General features: G+C 60.8%; 1 protein-coding gene across 9 annotated transcripts; it reads left to right on the top strand.

The window, feature by feature from the left end:
* The first annotated feature begins 27 nt into the window (after window positions 1-27).
* Window positions 28-26,629, top strand: BCL9L (BCL9 like). 9 transcript variants are annotated; one of them, XM_060160536.1, is made up of 10 exons: window positions 28-891; window positions 7,140-7,195; window positions 15,825-15,926; window positions 17,179-17,564; window positions 18,246-18,365; window positions 21,448-21,658; window positions 21,817-21,901; window positions 22,001-24,287; window positions 24,727-25,008; window positions 25,445-26,629. In XM_060160536.1, exons 3-10 carry the CDS (start codon window positions 15,901-15,903, stop codon window positions 26,536-26,538), a joined length of 4,491 nt encoding a protein of 1,496 aa, XP_060016519.1. In that variant the 5' UTR covers window positions 28-891; window positions 7,140-7,195; window positions 15,825-15,900; the 3' UTR covers window positions 26,539-26,629. The 9 variants fall into 9 exon arrangements, with proteins under 9 accessions (XP_060016519.1, XP_060016520.1, XP_060016522.1 ...); XM_060160532.1 differs by lacking the exon at window positions 28-891 and adding an exon at window positions 3,075-3,222; XM_060160537.1 differs by lacking the exon at window positions 7,140-7,195.

Here is a 26,629-nt window from a genome sequence, read left to right as displayed (position 1 = left end):
ATGGGGTGGAGAGTGGCATAGAAGCCCCCTCCCCGCCCCCGGGCCAACCTGCCTCCCGCTAGCCGGCCGGGCGCCTTACCGAGTCAGACCACTGGGAGGCTGGGGGAGCCGGGTTGGGCGAGGAGGCGAGCGAGATGGGGGAGCTCTTATTTTGACAGGGGCCTCTCCGGGCTCTGGTATGAAGGCAGAAGGAGGCAGCCAGAGAGCCCCGATGCTTATTCAGGCTGGGGAGCGGAGCCGAGTGGAGGGGCGAGCGAGGCTCCGGCAGCGCAGGGGACCCCGGGGAGGCGGCGGCGAACGGCGGAGCCAGTGGCCGGACATGCCCCGGACTCGGGGCCGCTGCACCACCGCCGCTGCCCGGAGCCAGCCGGCCGGACGCCCGCACGCCTGGGTCCCCCGGCGCCGCGCCGCCCGGGGACTGCAACCCGGACCCTCGGCGTCCGACCAACAATAAGCGCCCAGACAGCCCCCTCCCCGCCCCGCGCCCACCGTCCCCGCGGGCCTCGGGAAAAGTGAAAGGAGGAGGCGAAGGAAGGAAGGAAGGAAGGAAGGGAGGAGGAGCAGGAGCCGGAGCCGTGAGGTTCGGGGCTGAGACCCCAGCCCTGAGCCCAAGGCCGGGCGGGTGTGCGCGCTCTCCCGCCGCTGCCCGGCGCCCAAGACCATGCTCCGCGGTTGGAAAGCAGGAACCCAGGCGCCCAGCGACCCCCGGATACCCACTCCCGGGCCGGGCTGGTATTGAGATCAAGGCGTCCAGGATCAAAAGATCACCACCTGCCCGCCCTCCTCCTCACCTCCAACTGGCGAGCAGGAGGACCCCAATCCACCCACCGGCCCTGACCTGGTCATGGCGTCCAACTCCGGCCTGGCGTGAGGACCCCCGACCCGCGCGAGGTGAGGGGAGGGCTGGGGCCGAGGGCGAAAGTCATGCCAGGCCAGCAGAGGCGTAAGGAGGGAGATCCAGTTCGAATTGGGGAGGGGGAACACAATCTGATTGTCTCTGGCCCTCTGGCACGCACCCCCAGGCTGTTTAAGGGGTCGGGGACGCCCCCAGGATTAGTGGAGGCCACTCTTGGGCCCCCAATCAGGTTGGCAGCCCCAGCGCACAGAGGGGAGGGCTTAGGGGCAGCCAGGGGACCCTGCCACCCTAGCACAGAGAACAAGGCCGGCCTTGGGCCAGCTGGAGCAGCAACTCTGCCCTGGGGGCTTCTGGGAGATGTAGTCCCCCTCACAGGCTCACCAACCCCTTGGGTCTCAGCACCCCAGCACTCCTCTCCTGGCTTATAGGAGCTTCCATAAGGAGGTGCGTGGGGACTGGAGATTGCTGGGGGTCACCTCTGCCCCCAAGCACTGCCTAGGAGCAGCGGGGGCTGTGACTGGCGGAGTCTCCCCTGCCTAGGATTCTTAGTGATGTGGGCTTGGCAGGGGGTGGGGGGGTGGGGGGGCAGTCACACAGTTCCTTGGAGGTGTCTCTGCCTTGCTAAGCGGAGACAGCCCCTGCCTTGGTCTGGGGGAGCTCTTGGGGGAGGAATGTGAGGAAGAGAGGGGAGGCTTAGGGCTTCTTGCTTGGCTGGACTATGTCCTGTCCCAGGGCTGCTGGAATTTGGTTTCAGGGGACACTGAGGTCTACTCTCCCCTTCTCCCTCTTGGGAGCTGAGGAGAGTGTCCCTTACAGTCTGGGAGTCTGGAGGGTGTCCCTCTGGAGCAGTGAAGCCAGGATTGGCTTCTGTCTGTCCAGCTTCCTTCCTTCCGGGTTTTTCTGACACCCCCTCCTCCCTCCTCCTTCTGTCTGTCTGCTGCTTGGGGTGTGGGTCTGTGTCTGTGTCTGGGGGCCTCTGCTACAGGGAGGAAAAGTGTTGCTCTGGGAGAGGTGAGCTGGGCATGTGACTGAGCCCCGGGAAAGGGGCTTGGAGGCCCCCTTGATCTTTGGCCTTGGTTTCCTGTTTTACCTAGGAAAGCTGTCTTCGCACAGAATCTGCTGTAACCCTACTGATGCCTCTGGGCAGCTCGCTGAATGAGACCCGCAGGTTGGGTGGGCTTCCACTCCCCTTGCTCTCCTCCCTCCTCAGCCTCTCCAAGGTGCAGCTACTTTTTCTGGGCTGGGGCTGCCTGGCTTGTCTGCTGTCCCCCAGCACTAGCTTGGCTGCTTTCTCTGGGTCAGGACCATGATTTCATGGCCCCAGGGGAAGAGCATGTTCAGGCCCTGTCTTTCTGGTATCAGCTCTGAGGTGCCTGCTGATAGGAGCTTCAGGACAGGATGAGAATGGGAGAGAAAGGAAGGTAAGGGAATGGGGGGGGGCGGTTCTGGTGTCAGGACGGAAGGTGCTGCCCTCCCTCAGCTGATCAGGCTCCGTGGCCTTGGAGAACCAGGCCTGGAAGCTCACCCTTCTGGCCACTTGCCTCTGGAGGCGTTCTGCTTACCTGTGTTGCTTCTGATTGGGGTGGGGCAGGGGTTAATGCTGGAAGGGGTGCTCCTGAAGGGGAGAATACCTATATAACCTTGGATCCAGTGTGACTCTTGTGCTCGGGGTAGCAGGGGCCTCACGCTAGAGATGGTTTCTGGAGGTCCGTATGGAGGCTCCGAGTCTCTAATTACTGAGGTTGAGGGTCCAGGTGGGAAGAGATTACAGAGTCCTGGAGAAGGATTAGTGTTGGTGGTCCACAATCGATCACAGCAGTGGTAATGTATGACCTAGTGAACTTGCTTATTGAGTCTGTGTTGGGCACCCGTGATTCCCCTTGGGTAGTGTCTGCCTCCCAACTTCTGGGTATTTCAGTTAAGCAGGAGCCCTGGGCCATAGACTCAACTTCCATGAAGAGGCAGGGCAATAGCCTTCTGGGCAGAGGCCTAGTGGGTGGCAGTGTCGACTCAGCAAGGGCTGGAATGCCTGGCACCTGCTTTAGATTAAAGGAGATGCCTGCAAAGGGGGCTGCCTGCCTGTAGGGGGAGGGGCCGGGATGGAGCTGCGTGGAGCCCAGGAGTGGGGTGGAAGGAAAGGAGCAGGGTTGCAGGCAGCAGCAGCTCTGGCAGGAGTGGAGGGAGCCAGCAGTCCCCCAGCTCAGCAGCCCCTCCTCCAGGGAGTGCAAGACAGGAGCTGGGGGCCGCCACACTGCCTCTGGCGCCGCCGGCTGAAGTTCTGTCCCAGCGCCCTGGGGGGGCAGCTGCGGGGAGCCAGGGTGTCTGAGTGTCCAGTCTGCCCAGGACTGGAGGAGGCCTGCGAGGAGGTAGGGGGCACTTTGGGGTTCCTTTTGGCCTGATGCCATGTTTACTCTTCTGGGGGCTCCTTGGTTGCTGGTAGTGAGGCACTCCAAGAGCCTGGGCACCCAGGGGTGACGGGGAAACTGCATCCTTTCCCTGTGCCAGGAACCCTGGGCACTGCTTGCTTGCTGACCTCGGGGGAGGGGGCAGAGGGGATGGCACCGTGGGAAAGTGGGCAGCCGTGGGAGCCAAGCGGGTACAGGCTGGGTGCCGCGGGCAGGGAGCCTCTGCCAGGCCTGCTCTCCCTGGGGTGGGGCTGGCTGTTCCAGGGACTGGCTCAACCTGTTGAGCACCTGGCTGCTCTAGCTTGGCATCTGTGCCCCTGCCTGCCAGCCCCACCAGCTGCCCACCTGTAAGCCACACTGTGGGGGCTGCCCCCAGGGATCTGGGGCGAGGAGACTCTGACTGGCCAAGGGGCCAGGATGAAGCTGGTAGAGGCTCCTCCAGGGGCGCTAAGTTTCCCCAGGTCCCACCCTCTAACTACCAGAGCTTGGGCTGGAGCCAGTTGGAGGGCCAGGTAGCCAGAGGCTAGGAGCTGAGGGGCAAGGGGAAGAAAACTGCAGCACTAGAGGTGCCGCACGTCACTTGGATGGGCCTCCCTGAAGGCAGCCTGGAGTTAAGGCCTGGCATTTCCTCTGCTGGGTGCCAGGGCCAGGCCTCCAGAGCCCCACCCCCAGCCTGGCTTGACCTCCCCTCCCTGGGAGAGAGCTGCCGACTTTCCCTGGAGGTTGGGGGAGGGGCAGTAAGGGCATCCTGGTGCCCTGGGAGGAGAGGGGTGACTTCCTGGATGTGGGGGTCTGTTGTAGTGCCTCAGCCTCCCGAAGAGCTCCCCTCTCTGGGAACCCAGGTAGGAAGCTCTGGCTTCCCAGGGAGATGTCCCCCACCCTGCCCTGAGTGTGGGTGGTCCTGGGTCCCCTGGAAGGCCCTTGCTGTCCTCCCACACCCTCTGACCCCTAGCTTTAGGCCTGCCTTGGGGCTCTGCTAGCTGGCGGGGAAGGGGAGCCAGCTGCCACTCTGTAGGGGGGAAGGTGGCCACCACCACCCACCCACGGGTCAGGGAAGGGCCCAGGTAGGTTCCTTCACCTTCTTTCTTCTCTAGTCAGTGGCTAAAGTGGAGGCCTCTCCTTCTCTGCCTCCTTTCCACCCCAGGCCCTCCCTGCTTGGCCCTGGGCCACCTGCCCCTCCTAACCTTGGTGTCTGGCCTAGTCCCCATGCCCAGAGGCTGGGATGCCCTCTGTCCAAGTCCCTCTTCCAATGGGCTGGTGGCCCTGCGCTGGCCTGTCTTCCCCCTCCCCTTCACTCTCCACCCTCCAGCCTCAACTGAGAATGGCCCTGAATCCAGCATTTCCAGCATTTCGAAACCAGGATTGTTTTGAAATCCCTGAGTACTTCTCCACCCCACTGCTCTGACTCCCCTCCTCCCCACTAGCCCAGAATTTAGTCCTCTAATCTGACTTCATGCTGTGCATTGCGTGTGTGTGTGTGTGTGTGAGTGTGTGAATTTGTGTGCTAGCACATGGCCATGTGCATACTACTCTGTGTGTGTGCTCGTGTATCCCAGTGTGGGTCTGTCTTCTGTCTGTCAGTAGTTCTGTGTGACTGGCTGATGTCATTTGTGTTTCTCGAGCTCTCTTTGGCCTTCTCTGAGTATGGGAGCCTCTATGGGTCTTAAGGAGTCATTTTTGGGGAGTTTGGGTTATTTTAAAGAGGTCTCCTGGATGTGTGTCTTTGGGGGTTGTGTCTGTTTCTCTCTCAGGTACACGTCTGGGAGTAGCTGAGGAGTATGTGTGCTCGGGATTGTGTCTCTGATGCACGTGCGTGTGTGCATATGTGCGCACACTCAGTGCGCTCTGCTTCTGTTGCCGCCTCTATTCTCCTCCCTCAGAACATGTCTGGGGTGCGTAGCCACAGGTCTCCCCATAGCTCCCTGGGACATGGAGTCCTCTGTCCTTTGATAGGGAGGTTTCTTGGAGCGAGGCCAAGGCTTCTGGCAGTTCTGTGGTCCTTGGAGAGAAATTGTGCAGTGGGGAGACTTTGGGATAAACTGTCCCCAAGGCTGGGCTCTCTTCCTCTGCCCTTCACGGACACCCGGCACCTTAAGGGATCCCAGTACTCCCAGTCCATCCTCTTCTTGTCCTAGTGATATCGTGGGGGCTGTCACAGGGCAGCCCAGTGCTCTCCAGAAAGGGCTGGGGAAAGGGAGTTAACCCTCTACCCTTGGGGTCACTTGCTTCATTGGGGACAAGAAACAGCCAGCCACATCAGACCTGGGAGCTTGGTGGCTAAAGTTCAGAAAAGTTGACTTTGCTAGCTAGGGGCAGACAGCAAAACAAGACAAGACACTCGTATTTCCAGCCTGAGCAGAAGACAGAGGGGCCTGGAACGCTGGGGCGGGGGGGTGGTGATGTGCCACCCCGGAAATATGAAGCGTTGGATGCGAGGCCGGCTACCATTGTAGCCTTGACCCTGGGAAGTCCTTCTTGATGTCTGACCTTAATCGTGTTTTACAGGAGGGGGGTGGGGATTGCTAAGGGGAGCTTTCTTTCTTTTTTTGCCAAAGCAAGAGTTGTGTTAGTAGAGTTATGTCTGCATGGGATGCGGGCCCTTGGAATCCCTGATGCCTCGCTGTGACTCAGTTTCCCATCCTGGGATCTCAGGCTATAATTGAATACTTGAAGCACTTGTAGCAAATCAGTGAAGAAGAGGGTTGGGGCAGGGGCTGTTTGTCGGAGTCAAGGGCCTATGGAGACAGCAGCATGAGGTGGGCAGAGAGAAAAGTTGTCTGTTTATAAACCCCCTTCCCATGGCCTCTGGTCCCAGGACTCAGTGGGAGGAAGGGAGGGGTAGAGGCACAGGTTGGTACAGTGCTCAGTGACCCAGCAGGGGGAGGGCCTTGGCAAGGAATTTTCAGTTTGTTTCTCAATCTCTGTCTCTGAGACACGCACACACACATCACTGCAGACACCTTCAGGAGATGAGCCCAGAAAAGTCACCCAGGTGGCGGCAGGGCGGGGCAGTACCAGATGGGGCCACGTGGTACCGTGTTCTGGCAGACACCCTGTGCTTGCCCCCTAGAACTGGAAGTTGAGCCCAGCGGGACCTTCCCCAACTCCCCTGTCATGTGCCTGGGAGCACCACAGGCTGGAGAGGGTTAAGTCTGGTTGGCAGGGACACCCCCCCACCCAGTGCAGTGAGAGAGAGGGAGGGGTGGTTAGCAGCTTGCTCTAGTTGGCGTCTCTCCCAGAATTCTTCGGAAAAGAACTCCCCTTTGACCCCCAGTACAAACTGAGCCCAGCCACCAGCCTCCCTCCCGCCTGCCTGTGGGAGCTTCACCCAGCCCCCTCCTACTGAACTGCTAAGCCTGATTCTCTCACCCTAGGCCCTCCCAGCCAAGCCCGGTCCCCAGGGGCATCTTCAGGGGACAAGAGAGACCACATGGGGACACAGGACCCACACCATTCTTCTCCTTGACACAGGATAACCCCGGGGTGGCTGCTGCTGGAAGCTGGGGTCCTCAGGCCTCCGCATCCATCCCTCCACCCGGGTCCTCAGGCCAGGCCGTGGGAGTCCTCCCCCCTCTCCCTGTGGGCTGAGCTCTGAGGGAGCTCTAAGGCATCTCCAGCGCCTTCTCCTTTCCTGCTTGCAGGGGAGGGAGGGGGAGCTGTGCGGTGGGGCCGCTGGGTCAGGCCTGGCTCCCAGCCAATCCACAGAAGTCATGGAGGGGGGGTGGTGTCCAAGTAGCTCAGGGACTTCCTGGAGCTGCAGGCCCGTCTGTGTGTACAAGCTCAGTGGTGTGCGTGCTGGGGGTGGGGCTGGGGCTCTGGGAGGAGCAGGGGTAGAGATTGCTGGCCTGGGGCTTCTAGCTGTGACCCTCTCTCCACAGGGAGCCCCAGCCCAGATCACACCCTTGAGCCTGAGCCCGACACGCATTATCCTGAGGTGAGAGGTCTGTGTGCTTATGTGTGTCCTCACAGCCTCCTCGCTCAGCTCTGTCTGCCTCTGCCGTTGCCTCCTGCTTGGCTTTTTGTCTCGGGCGCCCTCCTCCTGGCTCTCTGCCCCCACTTCTCCTTTCATTCTCCTCCCCCCGGAGGAGAGGGTGCTGACTGCCTACAACCTGGAACCCGGTAGGGGATGGGGGCGGGGCCGGGGCAGGAAGGGTTAAAGCGCCACAGCTGCTGCTCCAGTGAAAGTCCCAGCCGGGGTGGGTGGTGGGGAGCCCCAGCCTGGTCACCCCTGGAGGGCAAGGTACGGTTTCCTTCCCGGGCATCCCAAGTTCTTGCTCCCCTTCGCCTGCTGGCTTTGGCCTCAGCTGGCTGAGTCAAAGCCAGGGTGGCTACCGGCCACAGTAATGTGGTTTCTGCCCTGGCCCCTAGACACACACACACAGACACACACACACACACACGCACACACAGAGGCACACACAGAGACACACACGCTTTCTCCCTACTGCCACCCCACCCCCTCCCTCCTTCCCCCCTCCCTCCCTCCCCCCTCCCTCCCTCCCTCCTCCCCTCCCTCCCCCCTCCCCCCTCCCTCCCCCCTCCCCCCTCCCCCTCCCTCCCCCCCCTCCTTCCTTACTTAGCAACAACTCCCTGAATTCACAACAAACACGCCTGCCTGTAGGCTCCTGGTCTGACTAGGGAAAGCTGGAGAAAGCGGAGGACTGCGAGGAGGCCCTTCTCCTAGACTGTCCCCAGGAGGGAGGGGCTTCGAGTCCCCCCACCCTCCCTGCTGGAGGCCACCACCCCTCAGGGACACAGAGGAAGTGGTCCTGCTCCCAACTCAGGCAATGAAAAAAGTGGGGGGCAGTGCCAGGTGTGGCTGAGCAGGTGCGGGGTGGGGGGGGCAGGGCTGGGACTCCACTCGTCACTAGTGAGTCCCACTTGACCTTTGACCCCCACCTGCGGAGACTCTTCCTGCCTCTGGGCCTCTCAGCAGGGGCCTGTGCTGTTGTCATGGTAACTTGCCTTGCTCCTTCCCCAGACTCTTAGGGACCAGGATGGGTGACGATGTAACAGATTGCGGGTAGATGGGGCTGGGGTGGCCCAAGAACTCTGCTCTCAGAACCCCAGTGGGCCAGGCACCTGTGTTGAGGGGGTGGGGAGTGGTGGCCTCTCTTTGATCTCTTCCCTGGGCAGGAACTGTGGCCTCTAGCTAGGACCTGGTGTGCATTGGGGTTGGAGGGAGTATGGAATGAGGGGGTGAGGCACCAATTCTTTCATCATAGCACAGAGGGCTGCTACCAGGGTGAACATGTATTGTGAAATGGTTAATAGCCCAGCTGCTGGAGTGTCTGAGTTCAAATCCTGACTCTTCTAATTTTGGACTGTGTGCCTCAGGCAAATTACTCAACTTCCCTGGGCCTCGGTTTTCTTATCTGTAAAGTGGGGATAACAAGAGAACTTTCTTGTAGAGTACTAAATTAGAGGATTAAATTAAATAATGCATGTGAAGCCTTCAGGACAACTTGATGTTACAGAGTAAATGCTCAATAAACGTTAGAGCTCCTCCTCGTTATTATTAGTCATAGCTCTTCACAGGAACTCATGGTCCACCCGGGGGCTTTAGCAGGGGAAGAATTGATGGGGGTGGGGAGAGTATGGACGGTGGGAAAGAGACAGCCTTTCCAACACTTCAGACTCCTAGATTCTAATACCCATCCAGACCCACCTTCTTGCTGCCTCAGTTTCCCCACTGAGGGGAAACTAACATCTTGGTTGCAAGTTTGCCGAATAGCCATGCGCCGGGAGAGGGGTCTGAGGTCTTAGGGCCTGTCTCCCTCCATATCTCCCAGCACTTCTCAGGGCTGAGCCCTCCCTCCCCCATGCTATTAGCTCAGATCAGCTTCAACACCCCTCCCACCATCCCATCCCCTGATGCTCTGTTCCTTCACCAGGCTGAACAGCCATTAAGACACTCTGTTCTTAAATGGCTTAGATGGCCGCCTCCTCTCTTTCCTGGCCTAAGGGGTCAGGGACCTTCTTTGGGGAGAAAAGTAGCAGTGTGGGGCTGTTATATGGATGGCAGCTGTTAGGGCTGCCTTGGGGCCCAGGGTCCACTGGATTCCCTGTACCCTGCCTGGGCATCTTCTCTGAGCGTGGCAGGGCAGTGCCCAGGCCTGTGATATGTATAGAGGCCCAGATGGGCATGCCTGGCACCTGCTGCACACAGATGGGCAGAAGCCCATCCTGAAGCCCAGAGGAGGGGTGGGGTCATACCAGCATCCAGAGGACACCCCCAGAATCCTTTCCTCTGCGGCGTGGGTGAGTGTGGGCAGGGCTGGGTAAAGTTCTGTTTCAACCCTGTGTTACCTGGAGCAGGCCAGGGGAGAATGCTGAGTGACTCTGGGTGAGCAAGGCTCCGAAGGGCCCCGGGATGAGAGTCGGATGATGGAGGGGGTAAGGCTTGGGAACTTCTGGGTGAGGAGCCCAGCACTGGGCAGCAGGGATGGTGTGCCCACAAAGAGGGACGCTCTGCAGATAAGTGGTTTGGTCTTCTGGGAAGTGCGTGTCCAAATCTCTGGAGAAAGTGGATTCAGATGTGGCAGAGTGCCTGGGATACCAGGGCTCTTGGGTACCTTCTCTGGCCTGGTACCAAGGTGGGTGGGCTGGAGCCCCTGGGTCTACTGACCACCTCCTTCTGGGAACAGAGGGAACACCTCCCTTCCATGGGCCTGGGAGTGAGGGCTCAGTGTTGGCCTGGGCCATGCCTCACTGCTGGGCTGGCCATGCCGCTTTTGCCCAGCCCCTGGGGCCTGTTCCTTGGGCAGGCTGGGGCTATTTTTGGGATCGGGCTGGGGCTCTGGGGCTGGTTTCAGATGTTCCAATGTGAACAGGAGAAAATGGGAACAGATGGCTGGAGGGTTCCAATCAGCAGGTCCTGCTGGGAGCAGGTTATTTTTAGGGCCTTGTTAACCCTTTGGGGGCTGTGGAGCCACCCTGAGAGGGACAGCCCTCTCTAGTTGAGAAGAGCACAGGTCTTCTCTCTGGACCTCTACTTTCAGAACTGCTTGTCCCAGTTGCTCTTCTTTTCCTCTCAGACCCTCCACTCTTTAAAGAGGCCCATGGCAAGAAAGTAGGCTCCAGCTTCCTCCAAGCCCAGACCCTGCACGGAGACTGCCAAGGAGTAGGTCGGGGAGAGGGGTGGCTGGTGGAGGGGATGGGACTTGGGCCACTGTTGAAAGGAAACTCCCCTTTGCTTTTCTCCTGGGCTTTTGAGACAGCCCTGAGGCTAAGAGAGTGGATAACTGCTCTCTGGGTTCATGCTCTGGGCTTGAGTGTATGTCGATAAACCCAGTGATGTCCAGGGGAGTGCTGGCTGAGGGAGCTGGCCTCTGTGAGGACAGAGGAAAAGCCAAGTTTTTGTACTTGATACCACTGGGATGATGCCCATGGGCCCCGATCCCTTGGATACTCAAGAGCAAGTATCTCGAGAGTGCCCATCTTTACCAAATGCCCACGGATTTGGGTGCCATGTAGGGTGTAAAGAAGGGGACATCATGGCCAGAGGTGGTTTGTTGAGGGCCGAGTATGTCACAGGCATTCTGTTGGATGGTTTCACTATTAGTATCTCACTCGATGTATTGATCCTCATTTTGCAGATGAGGAAACTGAGGCTCAGAGGGCTGAAGGGATGGACAAGGTCCCGTCGCTCAGAAGGGGTGGGATGTGATTGGCATCCTTGTTGGCCTGACTGCAAACCCGGTTCTCACTCCACTGCATCACTCACACTGCCAGTGTCCCAGCCCCAGAGGGCGAGGCTGACAGGACTGGGCCTCCTCAGGGAGCAGGTCTATGGAATGAGTGTAGGAACGGAGGCCTGGGGTCAGGGGACCCTGCCTGTCACTGCTCTCACAATCCCTTAAGCCCTTCTTGCCTGAGGGTGCCAGGACTGACACCAGAAACCCCATTTGGCCTTCCTGTCTTCCCTGCGGGAGGATCACAGGCATACATCCTGTCTCATCAGCCCCCACCCCCACCCTCCTGGCCCACATGCCCCTGCTTCCTGTAGGGTCACAGCAGTCTGGATGTCAATGTGGGCAGAGCCCGAGGGCCCTCCAGCTGCTGCTGGTGCCAAGAGTTTGGGCCAGGCCTGCGAGGTGAGGGCTGGGAGGATGCCTCTGACGCTGGCAGTACCTGGGGGAGAGAGCAGAGCGGGCAGGCGGGCTCTGGGTGAGGTCCCGCGCCCCATGGTGCACTGCCTGCGCCAGCAGTCTGCCCGCACTCGCAACTCCCACAATGGCCCCATTGTTCCCAGCCGCCAGGCAGTCAGGCAGTTTGGAGGAGGTTCCTGGGCCACCCCTAATCCCCCCCCCAAAAAAGGGCCAGATTAACCCCTTGGAGGATAGAGGCCAGGTGAGGGCCCACAGGGAGCTACCCTGCCCACTCCTCCCTTCTGGGAATCCAGGCTTGGGACGCCACCTCCCAACACGTGTACCCAGCGACAGGGCATCTGGGGAGATCGGGGTTTCCCACAGGGTGGGGAGTAGCACCTAGACCCTCTCCCACCCCCAGGGTGGTGTAGGTGCCAGGGGGCAGGAAGTGCCAGTGGGGTGGCAGGCGGAGACCAGATATATTTGGGCCGGTGGGGCTAATTCCAGCCACCGCTGCCTGCCCTGCTGGCTCCTGAGCTCCTTTCCTTCCTGTGAAACCAGAGCTGGGTTGGGCCTAGCTCAGGATTTCGGTGGATTTAAAGAGGCAGCACCACCCCTGCCAGCCTGGCTTCCTCTCCCCTTCCCGAGGTAGGGTCTGGGGCAGAGAGAGGACAGGAGAGCTGCTTGCTCCTCCCTTGCCCCAGGCTAACCCCTAGCCCTTGCCCCTGCAGGGGGACCAGGCTTTTGGCACCCCCTTCTCCCAGAGCTTTGGGTGGGTGGGGTGGGCGGGGGTGGGCTGTGGTTTCCTGTGTTGGCTGTTTGTGCCTGGCCCAGAGTGCCCGCTGCCTGCCTGGGCTTCCTGCCCTGTCTTGTTTCCTTGTGCCCCCCTCCCCCTCCCCTCCCCCTCCCCCCCGGGGAAGGCAGCAGCCAGAGATTGGGCAGTAGCATTTGGGGGCACCCTACTGCCAGGCCGTGACTGCTTCCCAAGGCCTGGCCACTTGGGCACTGGCTACGGGAGCCAAGTGAGGTGACCTCCGGCTTGTCTAGGCAATGCCACTTAGTCTGGTGGTTTCCAGAAGGGCAGAATCCCCACCAGAAGTACCCTGTTCCAAGACCCCAGACTGCAAGGTCTGGGGCCAGGAGTTTCCATGTCCCAGCAGGGTTAGGGTTGCCTTGACATCACCCTGGGGCTGCAGGTGGGGTAGGGCTGGAAACTCCCAGACAAAATGGTTGATTTGCATGGTCTCCTTTGGCAGGAGGTGGGCGGAAGTGGGGAGAGCTGCTAGGAACCAGGGTGAGGGGAAGGCCCCCCAAGCCTGGAAGTCCCCACACAGAGGGTCCCAGAGCAACACCTTGGTTCTTGAGCAGATTTCCTGCTGGGCTCTGAATCCTTGACCTCCCCACCCGGCTGAGTCACCACCTCAGGAAGAGGAAGTGACCTGGGTGGTAGAGGAGAGCTTCTAGGGACCAAGGAGTCCTGACACCCAAGAGAAAGGGGACTTGGGACCTTGTTGTCTTGAGCGCTGCCTCTCCCTGAGTCAGTGGCTGAGGACCCCACCACTAATACTCCCAGCAGGTTCCTGTTCTTTCAGCTACCGCAGGGTCCTAGCAGCCCATTTCCTCTCTAGAGGTGTCTGCCCACTGCGTGTGGAAGCATGGACCCTCCAAGCGTGTTCTCACTGCCTCTTTGGGATGGTTCTGAGCTGGGCAATAAGACTGGTGGGCTGGCTGGTGAACCAAGGAGAGGCTCCCAAGGTGGGGGCAGCTGGAAATAGGCAGGTTGCCCCGTCGAAGCCTTCCTGGTCTCCCTCCCCCAGCTGAGGTCAGGCGCACTTTAACCCTTAGGTCACTGCCCCCCACCCTCCACCCCGCACCCCACGTTGCACCAGGAGGGCAATATCTCAGGCAGGCTTTGTCTCAGCAGCCTCCTGGGCTCCATTCTCATAGGTCTGCCCCTGGCCTTTTCACTCAGGTGACTGGCACCTGCTCCCTGTTCGTGAGCACATGTCACTGCTCCCCACCCTATCCCCTAAGAGGCAACCACAGCGCTGTGTTCCCAGAGCTCCATCCCTGTCCTTTCACCCATCTCGGAGGCTCCTGGCCTGGTGCCAGGAAGCCCCTTCACTGTTTGTTTAAAAACTGCACCCACCAGGAATCGGTTTTCCTGCCTCCCATCCCCAAGGTTTTCCAGGTCTCTTCCGGGGACTGTGAGTGCTAGAGGAGGACGGGGATCTCTGGGATCTGGGGCAGACCCCTGAGGGGCAAAGGGGGGAGGTGTGAGATGGGAAAGTCCTGACTCATCTGTACTTGACTCAGCTTGTCCTGCTGCTGGGTGGGAGCGAGGGGGTGGAGTCCTAGAGGGGAGGGCAACTCCAAGATTCTTCTAGAGAGGAGGCTCGCCTGACGGGGTACCCTGGAGAGGACTAATTTTCTAACAGCCCCTTCCCAAATTATTAGATGTCCTGATATTTGAAGCTGTAAACAGAGGAAAGTGGGTGGCCTTTGCCCTGCCCCAACCCCGGGAGGCTGGGTCCGGTGACCTGCGGCGTGTGGGAAGCCCATCTGTCTGGTGCAGGCTCAGATGAGCTGTCATGACTTGAGGGGAGGACACTGCAGTGTAGAGGAAACACCAGGGGAATGGGGTCTTGGTGCTGCCATGTAACGGTCATGTGACCCAGGGGCCTGTCACTTCCTTTTCCCCGATCTCAGTTTCCTCACAGTGAAATGGGGATAATAATGCTGTCGTGGCAGATGATTGGTAGTTTTGAGGATCAGCAAGGTGGTGAAGGTGGAAGCCTGAGACCCAGGTCAGCCCCATAGGCCTGCCCCTAAGCCCAGGTGCCCTCCAGCTCTCCCCACCTCAGTCCCCCCAACCCCCCCCCCCACCGCACCCGACCCCGCGTGATGCAGGAGATGGGGGCTGGCAGCAGGCTGCTTCCCAGCCAGGCCCTGGACTTTGGAATCTTCCCCTGAGGAGCCTCCCTCCCTAGAGACAGAGCTGGGGTGGGGAAGGCCAATGTGCCCTGGGGTTAAGTTAGGGTTAGACTCCCACAGGGTCACTGGTGTGCCCCCCAACCCCAGGTCCCAGCCCAGCCTCCGGCAGCTCGGCAGGGAATGTGGGCAGGGAATGTGGGCCGGTGTCTGGCTGGGCCTGTCACGGGGACAAAGCTTCTGGCCCAAGACTCCTCCTCTCCCCCCACCCGTTTCTGGGATCTGCGCGGGGAGGGGGGGGGACAGGGCTGGGGGCGGTCGGGTGAGGCTTCTGTGTTTGTGTAAGTCTGTTTGTTGGTGTATCTATGGCCCCGTGTGTGTGTTTCTTTGTGACTACCGGGCTCAACTTTCTATGGCTCCCTTGTGGCCGGGCCTCAGTCTTTTCATCTGTTCAGTGAGTCGATGCGCTCCCTCTCTGCCCTCTGGCCGCCTCTGGAAACATGCCCTAGGCTGCTTCTGTGCTCCTGCTTCGGCCAGCGCCTCCCTCGCCCTCCCGCACACCTCCGCAGGCCGGCGTGAGCGCGCCTCTAGTTTCCTGGGCTCCGTGCGTGTCTTTGTCTCCCCGTCCACGTGTGAGCTGCGAGGGTGTGTGAGTCAGAGTTTGGGTGCTGGTGGGTCCCAGCGCCCCTGCCTGGCGGCGCCTAGCGCTGGACCGAACCTCGGCCCCGCCGTGGCGCGCGCCAGGCCCCTCGCCGCACTTGGCCGTGGGTCTGTCCGGGCGGCGCGTGCGGGGCCGGGAGAGGCACGCTGCAGTCCTGCCCGTCGCCCGCTCCCCGGCTCGCTGGCTCGCTGGCTCTCTCGCTCGCTCGCTCGCTCGGCCTCTCCGCTCTGGCTCTGCCGAAGGGGGCGGGGTGGGGTGCTGGGGCGGGGGGAGGGGAGGCTCCTGCATTCTTGCGGTCGGGGAGGAATCTGAGCCAGCGTTACTGGTCTCCAGAAGAGCCCAGCTGCAGCCCCGGGGCCCCGCCAGGCCTCTTGCTGCCCGCCCGGGCCTGCTGGGATGGGCACGGGCTAGGCCTCGAGCTGGGGGCGGGGCATCGCCCCTACCCGCGGCCCCCTTCCCGCCTGGGCGCCTAGGGGCAGGGCTCAGAGCTGGGGGCGGGGCGCCAGGGGGTCCCCCGCCCCCCGGGTGAGGGGCGTGCCTGGGGGCGGGAGTCCCCCCCCACCCCCTGGGGCCTGACAGACCTCGCGGCCGCCCCAAGTGGGCACTTTTGCAACCCATCCTTTTAGTGAATTCTGCCCCTGTGGCCCGGGGTTGGGGGGCCTTGCTAGAGACTGCAAGCTCCCTGAGGGTAAGGTGCGGGAGGAATGGGGATAGGAGCGGCCACTAGGATCCAGACCCCGACTAGTAATCCTTCCTTGCCATTCACACCCTACCCTACCCAGTTCCCTAGTCCCAGGGCTGTTGGGTTCTCCCGTCTCCCCTCCCCTTCTCACACCCCCTCCCCAAGTCACAAGTTTTCTCTTTGGGGCTTGTTGCTGCAGTCCCTGCTCCAGTACCGAGTACCTGGCTGGGCCCTGGGCACGCACAGGGGCCGTAGCCCCACTGTGTGTGGGAACCATGAGGATCCTGGCTAACAAGACAAGGTGTGTGGGTGTCGCGGAGGGCGGGATATGTGTGTGGAGTGAGGGGAAGGGAAGGGCCCAGTGGTGATGGGACTGAACTGTGCAGGCTTGGAGAGCGAGACCCCCTGAGTACCTACCTTCCAGGCCACCGGCGGGCTAAAGGGGGGTCAGAATGGGAAGGCCTGCCCCGAGGCAGGAGCCCACAGCTTTAGTGCCTGGGCCCAGGGGACAGAGGGGAATGGCAACCAGCTAAGCCTGCTGTTCTAGTCCCTTCCAGCCCTTTCCTCTTAAAAACGGTTTGAGCAGACCCCTGCCCACCCCACTGTCGGGTCCGATGGCGCCCTCTGGCCTAAGTCTAGCTGGGGGTGGGAGCCGGAGGGAGGGGCGGTGCCTGCCTCCCTCCCCTTCTCCAGGAGAAGCCGGCAGACAGGGCCAGGCGGCAGCAGCAGGACAGCAGAGCTGAAATAAATCTGAGCTGGTGTGGAATGAGGGGGGATAAATATCCTCTCCCGTGATGTGATCTTTCCAGCGGCTATTAATAGGTCTCCGGGGAGGGGGAGGCGGTGGGGGGAGCGGGCTGGAGCTTAAAGGGCCCGCAGCCTAGGCTGCAGGAATCCTTGGCTTCAGTCTGCTTTGCACACCAGTCCCCTCCCCATTTTTTTTCCTGCTCCTGCCTGCCGGCCAGGCGTACTAGTACACCCCCTTGAGGCATTCCCCTCCTGCTCTGGGGAGCTGTCTGGACTAGTGGGTACCACTCTCTGGTGTGCTTTTCCCCACTTCCCCAGGGGAATGGGGCTGGGGCAGGAGCAGTGACCCTCAGGTCCTGTGCCCCTTCCATGCTGGTGTTGGGACACATGGCAGTTGAGGTTGGGGACCTTGGAAGGAGTCTGAAGACAGCAAACCCTTGACAAGAGGATGCTTAAGTGTTGGCCAGGTGCTAGTGGAGGGGGGTTGCCATGGAGGCTTGCAGTCTGTTGGATGCCGGGGGCTGGGGGTGGGTTGGATTCTGCCAATGTGAGGCCCTGGTTTTTGTTTGAATTGTGGGGATTGGAGGGTGGAGGGGGTTGCCCCATCTTCACTGCCCAAGGTGGAGAGGGGAATCAGCCCTTCTCTGAGGAGCCATGGAGGGGGGTAGGGGATAGCTGGTGGTCTTAAGATGCCACTCAGCCCCCATCTCCCCTACCACTAGGTGAGGCAGGATGGGACGATTAAAATCCAGGCGTGCTACACCCCTAGCAGGATTAACTTTTCATGTCTCTTCCACCTTCTCCAGGTTACCCCACCCTAGGAGGAGAGAAGCTCCAGGGAGCCCGCCGCTGTCCCCCCGCGGCCACTGCCCCCCTGCCCCAGCCAAGCCAATGCACCCAGAAAATAAGTTGACCAATCATGGCAAGACAGGGAATGGCGGGGCCCAATCCCAGCACCAGAATGTGAACCAAGGACCCACCTGCAACCTGGGCTCGAAGGGCGTGGGGGCGGGGAACCATGGGGCCAAGGCCAACCAGATCTCACCTAGCAACTCAAGTCTGAAGAACCCCCAGGCAGGGGTGCCCCCTTTCAGCTCGCTCAAGGGCAAAGTGAAGAGGGAGCGGAGCGTGTCTGTGGACTCCGGAGAGCAGCGAGAGGCTGGGACACCGTCCCTGGATTCGGAGGCCAAAGGTATCCCATTTCCTGATCCCCAAGACCCCAGCATCTTCCACAGCCCTAGACTCACACTTGCTGGGAGACCATCTTTCTAGCCCCCTTGCCTAATCCTCAACCCCCACTCCTCTCCAGCATTTATGCCGGGGACACGTTTCTCTTACCCCCATTATACCCACCCATCTGGTCATTCTCTCAGGATTGGATGGAGGTGTCTCATCCTTAGGTGCCACCCATGGAGGGGCCACACAGAGTGATGGGGCCTCTGGTCGGCCAGTCTCATGCCTCTCCTGCTTTCCCACCAGAGCCCCCAGAGCGGGAGAGGGAGGTGCTCTGGGGTGAGGAGCAGACCCTCACACTTCCCAGGAACCTCCTGGTATCCTGGCTGGTGGGAGCTATGGTGTAGGCACTGGGGCCTGGAAGAGTAGCAGCAGTTTCCCCCTCCCCCCCCAGCCCTAATTAGAACCAGTTGTGGTTGGGGATTATGCTGGGCTTGGTGCTGGGTGGGGGAGGGGAGGCAGGCAGCAGGGCTGTAGAGAGAAATCAGAAACAAATGGTGTCGTGGTGGGGGCCAAGGGCTGGCAAAGTGCCCACCATGGCCGGGGCAGTGCCCCCTGGGGTGGGGCATCTGGGAGACGGGGCTTGGGAAGGATCCCGGGGCCTCTGGGTACTCACTCTGACCCCTGCCTGCCTGGGCAGAAGTGGCACCCCGGAGTAAGCGGCGTTGTGTGCTGGAGCGGAAGCAGCCATACAGTGGAGACGAATGGTGCTCAGGACCGGACAGCGAGGAGGATGACAAGCCCATTGGGGCCACCCACAGTGAGTGCCCACCATTGCCACGGTGCTGTGGCCCATGGTGCCCCCAGAGGATAGCTGCCCTGAGGGAACTTCCCTCTCATCTAGGGCTTCAGAAGGCCCAGCCTGGGAAGAGGGAGCAAAGGGTCAGGAGCCCAGGCTCCTCCTCTCCCATCTCACATCTCTGACTCAGTCCCTCCCTGCACTGTGACAGCTCAGTTGCTGCCTTCCAGGTGCTCAGTGGCCCCCTCTCCCTGGGGACCAGGGTGGGGTAGGTTGAACCTCAGGTGGCCTCTCCTGGCCACATCTACACCTCCTCCTGTGAATTCCTGGCCTATGCTGCCACCTACTGGTTATTAGAGGGAGGGCGGTGAGGGTCCAGCATCACTGGGAGCTGGACAGCTGGCTTGGCTGCGCAAAGCTGTGCTAAGCCTGGGTGTGAGCTGACATTGCCTGTGTCTCTGGTGCCCTTCCCTACCCTCTAATTGACTCCTGGCAAGTGCCCGGAGCGCATCACCAGGACAAGGAGTGGGTGTGGGTGGACGCCCACCCCTCTCATTCTTGCATTGATCAGCATTTATTTGGGCCTGGCACTAGTGATGGGGGAGAGACGGACATACTCCTGCCCTTGGGAAGCCCATATGCATTGATTTGATGCTTTCCCTCCAAGCTTATGTCTGTGTGTGGGGAGAAACAACTTAATGCGTAAGAAACTAACCAGAGGATGTTAAATTGTGAACTTGTCGAAAACCAGACTGTAGAAAGAAGGAAGAAAAAAATACGCAGGATACTTTTTGCTACTTTGTTTTATTTAATCCTTATAACAGCCTTGTGAGGTAGGTGTTACTATGATGCAGAGGAGGAAACAGACTCAGCAGATGTTTGTGGAAAGAGCAGATCATGTCCGTGGAGGTGGTGTATGGGGTCAAATACTGAAGCCTCTGCAGCTGGCTGGCACTTTAAAGGTCACCTGGTCCCAGCCACCCCCCACCCCCACCCCAGGGGACTCACTGGTGGTCCACAAGCCCCTGGCCAAACCCTTCAGTGATAGATGGGGGTGGTCACAGCTTCCCAGGACAGACCCTCCTCAATTCACTTTTATAACACTAGACTGTATCCTTGTAGAAACATGAAAACACAGGGAAATCAAAGAAGAAATTGTTAACATTCCCATACCCCATACCAAGGCAAGCACTTACTGTTTTAGTTATATTGCCGTTAGATTCTCGAAGGGTTCTTGATGGTAGGGCAGTATAATATAGAAGTTAAGAGCACAGACTCTGCAATCAGACTGCCTTGGTTTATATCCTGGGTCTTCCACTTATTATCTGTGTAAATTTGGGAAAGGGCCTCGGTTTCCTCATCTATAAAAATAATCTTTTTCTCTTAGCGTTGTTGTGAGGAGTCAATGAGTTGAGACATGTAGCACACTTAGAACAGTGTTAGCTTTTTTTTTTTTTCTGGCTGCAGTGGGTCTTTGTTGCTGCACGTGGGCTTTCTCTAGTTGAGGTGAGCAGGGGCTACTGTTCGCTGCGGTGCGCGGGCTTCTCATTGTGGTGGCTTCTCTTCTTGCGGAGCATGGGCTCTAGGCTCATGGGCTTCAGTAGTTGTGGCTCGCGGGATCTAGAGCACAGGCTCAGTAGTTGTGGTGCACGGGCTCAGTTGTTCCGCGGCATGTGGGATCTTCCTGGACCAGGGCTCGAACCCGTGTCCCCTGCATTGGCAGGCGGATTCTTAACCACTGCGCCACCAGGGAAGTCCCCAGTGTTTAGCTTTTATTGTTATCATTGTACTAGAAGTTATTTTATTGAAATAAAGCCTGCCTCTCTCCCCATAAGTCATCCCCAGGAGTCCTAGTTCTGTGTATTGAATGTGCACCTTCCTTTTCCCCAAGGCAGCCCTCACACATTGAAATCAGCTCTCAAGTTCCCCTCCCCCCCCAACTTCTGGCTTTGTTATTCTATGTAAAACTGGAGAGACAGGGTCCAGAGCAGGGCCGTTAACGAGGTAGGAGTGTTAGAGAAGATTTCTTCAAGAAGAGGAGCCTGCCAGTGGGCCTGCGGGAAGGTGGCTGCTGCCCCAGCTCAAGGGAGACAACTTGGGGCAGTAGGTGCTCTCACTTACTGTCTGCAGGCCAGGCACTTGATGGTGGCAAAGTTCCACCCACTCGCTAGACCTATGAATGACCAAGCGTAGATCTTTTGTAGGCGAGGACTTACAGTCAGGGCTGTGACCATGGAACAAAACCTCGCTCGGTGCCGAGGATGGCCAGTCTACCCTGGCAGTGAACCCAGTATGTCAGGCTTTTGTAACTCTCTGTTTTCTAAACAGTTTTTTAGTTTGTGACATGGTTGTGAACTTGCTGTAAAAATAGATTTTTTGACCAGCCCCTCCCCCTCCTGCAGGGCTGGAGTTAGTGTTTCCATTTTACAGATGAAGGAACTGAGGCTTAGAGGGAGGAAGCATCTTGTTCATAAGGTTGCAGAACAGTTAGTGGTAGGGCTAGAATGAAAACCATTCAGCGTTTGAATCATCAGCTGTACAAGCTCTTTGCCTTCTCCCCTCACCTGGCCAACGTGCATACACACGCACAGACCACGGCGAGGGGTCGGAGCAGGGCCACGCTCGGGGCTCTGCAGCCCCTGCCTGGTGCAGACCCTGGCTCTGCACTGCCTGACTGTGTCACCTTGGGTGAGTAACGTCATCCCTCTGAGGCTGTCAAGTGGAGTGTACGACAAGTGGAGTGTACGACAGCTTCCTCCCAGGGATGTGACGATTAGATGGAATCACATCCATAAGCATCCGTCAGGGTGCCAAGCATGCGGGAGCCTATTCATAAGGGTCACATTTTCCCTCTCCCTCCTCTCCACATGGTCTGCACAATTTCCATCCTTTTCCAAGGTCTAGGGCAAGTATAGAAACTAGACTAGTGAAAATGCCCGATTGGGGCCCCAGATGACCCTGTGGGCACGAGCTATGAAGCAGTGAGCCTCTCTGTCCCCGGGCATCTCTGGGATCGTACGGTAGCGGCAGGGGTTGGGCGGCTGTCCCCCCACTGGATCTCCTCTCTAAATCTGGGCCTCTTTCCCTCTCCTCTCCTGTGCAGATTGTAATGTAGCAGACCCAGCCATGGCGGCCCCACAGCTGGGTCCTGGCCAAGCCGCCCAACTGCCCCTCAGTGAGAGCAGCGCACCAGGCCCCCCGCATGGGCCCCCGCCAGGCCTCCGGCCCGACGCCCCCGGGGGTGGAGGCGGGGGTGTCCCGGGAAAGCCTCCCTCACAGTTTGTGTATGTCTTCACCACCCACCTGGCCAACACGTAAGTGCCTCAGCCCTTGTTTGCCTAGCACCCCTCAGCCTGGGGTCCTGAGTGAGTGCCTGCAGGGGGCCAGGGTTGGCTTGGGTTGGGCTGGGTGAGGTTGAGGGCTCCTTCCTTCCCGCCTCTCTGAGCTGTCTGTGCCCGACCCTCCTGTGTAGGGCTGCGGAGGCAGTGCTGCAGGGCCGGGCCGACTCCATCCTCGCCTACCACCAGCAGAACGTGCCCCGTGCCAAGCTGGACCAGGTGAGTGTGTCACCTGGCCTGGGCGTGGTGCTCTGTGAGTAGTGGATTGGCCAGTGCATCCCCTTACCTGTCATGTGCTCTGCCTTTGTCCTCTTGCAGGCCCCCAAAGTGCCACCCACCCCAGAACCGCTACCCCTGAGCACGCCATCAACAGGCACCCCTCAGTCCCAGCCTCCTCCACTGCCGCCACCGCCACCCCCAGCCCCAGGCAGCGCCCCCCCTGCTCTGCCTTCCGAGGGGCCTCCTGAGGACACCAGTCAGGACCTGACACCCAACTCGGTGGGAGCTGCCAGCACGGGTGGTGGCACTGGGGGTACCCACCCTAATACCCCTACGGCTTCCACCGCCAACAACCCGCTGCCTCCTGGAGGAGAGCCCAGCAGCGCTCCCGGCCCTACCCTGCTTGGGGAGGCCCCCACTGGCAATGGGCAGCGGAGCCTGGTGGGCTCAGAGGGCCTGTCCAAGGAGCAGCTGGAGCATCGGGAGCGCTCCCTCCAGACGCTGCGAGACATTGAACGGCTGCTGCTCCGCAGCGGGGAGACTGAGCCCTTCCTCAAGGGGCCCCCTGGAGGAGCGGGCGAGGGGGGACCACCAGCACAAGCCCCTCCCGCCCCCCAGCAGCCACCCACGGCCCCGGCCAGCGGGCTGAAGAAGTACGAGGAGCCCTTGCAGTCCATGATTTCGCAGACACAGAGCCTCGGGGGCCCCCCGCTGGAGCATGAAGTGCCTGGGCACCCCCCGGGTGGGGACATGGGGCAGCAGATGAACATGATGATGCAGAGGCTGGGCCAGGACAGCTTGACACCTGAGCAGGTGGCCTGGCGCAAGCTGCAGGAAGAGTACTACGAGGAGAAACGGCGGAAGGAGGAGCAGATCGGGCTGCATGGGGGCCGCCCACTGCAGGACATGATGGGCATGGGGGGCATGATGGTGAGGGGACCACCGCCTCCCTACCACAGCAAGCCTGGCGATCAGTGGCCCCCCGGGATGGGAGCCCAGCTGCGGGGGCCCATGGATGTCCAAGATCCCATGCAGCTCCGGGGTGGACCACCCTTCCCCGGTCCCCGTTTCCCAGGCAACCAGATGCAACGGGTGTCTGGGTTTGGGGGCATACAGGGTATGCCCATGGAGGTGCCCATGAATGCCATGCAGAGGCCTGTGAGGCCGGGTATGGGCTGGACTGAAGACTTGCCCCCTATGGGGGGGCCTGGCAATTTTGCCCAGAACGCGGTGCCCTACCCAGGCGGGCAGGGTGAAGCCGAGCGATTTATGACCCCTCGGGTTCGTGAGGAGCTGCTGCGACACCAGCTGCTGGAGAAGCGGTCGATGGGCATGCAGCGCCCCCTGGGCATGGCCGGCAGCGGCATGGGGCAGGGCATGGAGGTGGAACGGATGATGCAGGCGCACCGGCAGATGGATCCGGCCATGTTTCCCGGGCAGATAGCTGGCGGCGAGGGCCTGGCGGGCACTCCTATGGGCATGGAGTTTGGTGGAGGTCGGGGCCTCCTGAGTCCCCCCATGGGGCAGTCTGGGCTGAGGGAGGTGGACCCACCCATGGGGCCAGGCAACCTCAACATGAACATGAATGTGAACATGAACATGAACATGAACCTGAATGTGCAGATGACCCCACAGCAGCAGATGCTGATGTCACAGAAGATGCGGGGGCCCGGGGACATGATGGGGCCGCAGGGCCTCAGTCCCGAGGAGATGGCCCGGGTGCGGGCCCAGAGCGGCAGCGGCATGATGGGCGGCCCGCAGAAGATGCTGATGCCCTCGCAGTTTCCCAGCCAGGGCCAGCAGGGGTTCTCTGGGGGCCAGGGACCCTACCAAGCCATGCCCCAGGAAATGGGCAGTACTCAAGACATGTTCAGCCCCGACCAGAGCTCAATGCCCATGGCCAACGTGGGTACCACCCGGCTCAGCCACATGCCCCTGCCTCCTGCGTCCAATCCTCCCGGCTCTGTGCATTCAGCCCCAAACCGGGGGCTGGGCAGACGGCCTTCAGACCTCACCATCAGTATTAATCAGATGGGCTCGCCGGGCATGGGGCATCTGAAGTCGCCCACCCTTAGCCAGGTACACTCACCCCTGGTCACCTCGCCCTCCGCCAACCTCAAGTCACCCCAGACTCCCTCACAGATGGTGCCCTTGCCTTCGGCCAACCCGCCAGGACCTCTCAAGTCACCCCAGGTCCTCAGCTCCTCTCTCAGCGTCCGTTCGCCCACCGGCTCGCCCAGCAGGCTTAAGTCTCCCTCCATGGCGGTGCCTTCTCCAGGCTGGGTCGCCTCGCCCAAGACAGCCATGCCCAGCCCCGGAGTCCCCCAGAACAAGCAGCCGCCTCTGAACATGAACTCTTCCAGCACCCTGGGCAACGTGGAACAGAGTGAGTCAACGGGGCCGGGCAAGTGGGCCCTGGCCTCTGGCACAGGGAGCCTCCCCGGTGGGGGTATTCTTGCTGGGCCAGGGGAGTGAGTTAAGGCATCTGTGCCAGGGCCCAGGGGTAGACGGCTCTGCTCGAGGGGCAGACGCTGGCAGCCGTGTGTGCGCTTTCACAGGGAGCACCACGTTCATCTCCCAGGCATGTCAAGGGGGTCATATTTGGGATCTCCCCACTGCCTGGGGCCATGAGGCTGCAGGAACTTCTTGGAGACAGGTGGGCTGTAGTGACAGTGGGGGGCCTGTGTTGAGTGGGACATCTGTGCCTGGAGGGGTCAGGTGGAGATTTGGGAGCTGACCTCTTCCTAAGCCCCCGGTGTGAGCAGCCAAATTCCTCTTCCGCTCCCCAGTCACCCCCTGCTCTTTCTGTCTCCCCGCTTCTGTAGGTGCCCTCCCGCCTAGCGGCCCCCGGAGCAGCTCCTCAGCGCCTCCCGCCAACCCTCCCAGCGGCCTCATGAACCCCAGCCTGCCATTCACTTCCTCCCCAGACCCCACGCCTTCCCAGAACCCCCTGTCACTGATGATGTCCCAGATGTCCAAGTACGCCATGCCCAGCTCCACCCCGCTCTACCACAATGCCATCAAGACCATCGCCACCTCAGACGACGAGCTGCTGCCCGACCGGCCCCTGCTCCCCCCGCCACCACCACCGCAGGGCTCTGGGCCAGGTGCGGGGACCGGGAGGGGCCACGGGGAGAAGAGCTGATGCAGGCACTGGGAGTGGGAAGAGTTGCCACGGCCAGCGGCTGCCCCTGCGGTCCTGCTGGCTTTTTTGTGCTTCCAAAGAGCCCTGGGCGTCGGGGCGGTGGGGGGGGTGTCCCAGGACACAGTTCCCATTCGTTGTCGCTCAGTGAAGCCAAGCCCAGAAAGCTGGAGTGGTCTTTCCACCTACTGATGTGTCCCTGGCCGGCTGGGCCAGAGCTTGGGCCTCTTGGCTTCTCACATAAGTGCCTGGAGTCCCTTCCCTCACAGCTAGGGCAGGCCAACGGTGAAAGCCCTCAGCCCTGGTACCAGCCTGGCTGGGGAGTGGGGAAGGACTGAGTTCTGCACCCTCCCCCAGCTGGGTGCACACGGTTCCTGACCCCCGTTTCTCTTTCCCTGCAGGGATCAGCAATAACCAGCCCACCCAGATGCACCTGAACTCAGCCGCTGCCCAGAGCCCCATGGGCATGAACCTGCCAGGCCAGCAGCCCCTGTCCCATGACCCACCGCCTCCCATGTTGCCCTCCCCCACCCCTCTGGGCTCCAACATTCCACTGCACCCCAATGCACAGGGGGCAGGAGGGCCCCCTCAGAACTCGACGATGATGGCTCCAGGGGGCCCAGACTCCCTGAATGCCCCCTGCGGCCCTGTGCCCAGCTCCTCCCAGATGCTGCCCTTCCCCCCTCGGCTGCAGCAGCCCCACGGTGCCATGGCCCCTAGTGGGGGCGGGGGCGGGGGACCCGGCCTGCAGCAGCACTACCCTTCAAGCATGGCCCTGCCCCCAGAGGACCTGCCCAGCCAGCCGCCAGGCCCCCTGCCCCCCCAGCAGCACCTGATGGGCAAAAGCATGGCCGGCCGCATGGGTGACGCATACCCCCCGGGCGTGCTCCCCGGGGTGGCGTCAGTGCTGAACGACCCTGAGCTGAGCGAGGTGATCCGGCCCACCCCGACGGGGATCCCCGAGTTCGACTTGTCCAGGATCATCCCCTCGGAGAAGCCAAGCAGCACCCTCCAGTACTTCCCCAAGAGCGAGAACCAGCCCCCCAAGGCCCAGCCCCCCAATCTGCATCTCATGAACCTGCAGAACATGATGGCGGAGCAGACCCCCTCCCGGCCCCCCAACCTCCCGGGCCAGCAGGGCGTCCAGCGGGGGCTCAACATGTCCATGTGCCACCCCGGACAGATGTCCTTGCTGGGCAGGACAGGTGTGCCCTCACAGCAGGGCATGGTGCCCCATGGCCTGCACCAGGGGGTCATGGCCCCTCCACAAGGCCTCATGACCCAGCAGAATTTCATGCTGATGAAGCAGCGGGGAGTGGGCGGTGAGGTCTACAGCCAGCCCCCCCACATGCTCCCCCCGCAGGGCTCTCTCATGGGCCCCCCGCCCCAGCAGAACCTCATGGTGTCCCACCCGCTGCGGCAGCGCAGTGTGTCTCTGGACAGCCAGATGGGCTACCTCCCGGCGCCGGGTGGCATGGCCAACCTGCCCTTCTAGCAGTCCCCGTGGGGGGCTGGAGCTGGGGCGATACTGCAAATAGGATAACCTTAAGAAAGTTTCTTCCCCTTCGGTGTTGGGATGGCCTGGG

The sequence above is a fragment of the Lagenorhynchus albirostris genome, chromosome 9 (assembly GCF_949774975.1).
Source record: "Lagenorhynchus albirostris chromosome 9, mLagAlb1.1, whole genome shotgun sequence".
Taxonomy (NCBI): domain Eukaryota; kingdom Metazoa; phylum Chordata; class Mammalia; order Artiodactyla; family Delphinidae; genus Lagenorhynchus; species Lagenorhynchus albirostris.
Note: the sequence above shows the minus strand (reverse complement) of the source record. Positions and strands in the feature narration are given on the sequence as shown.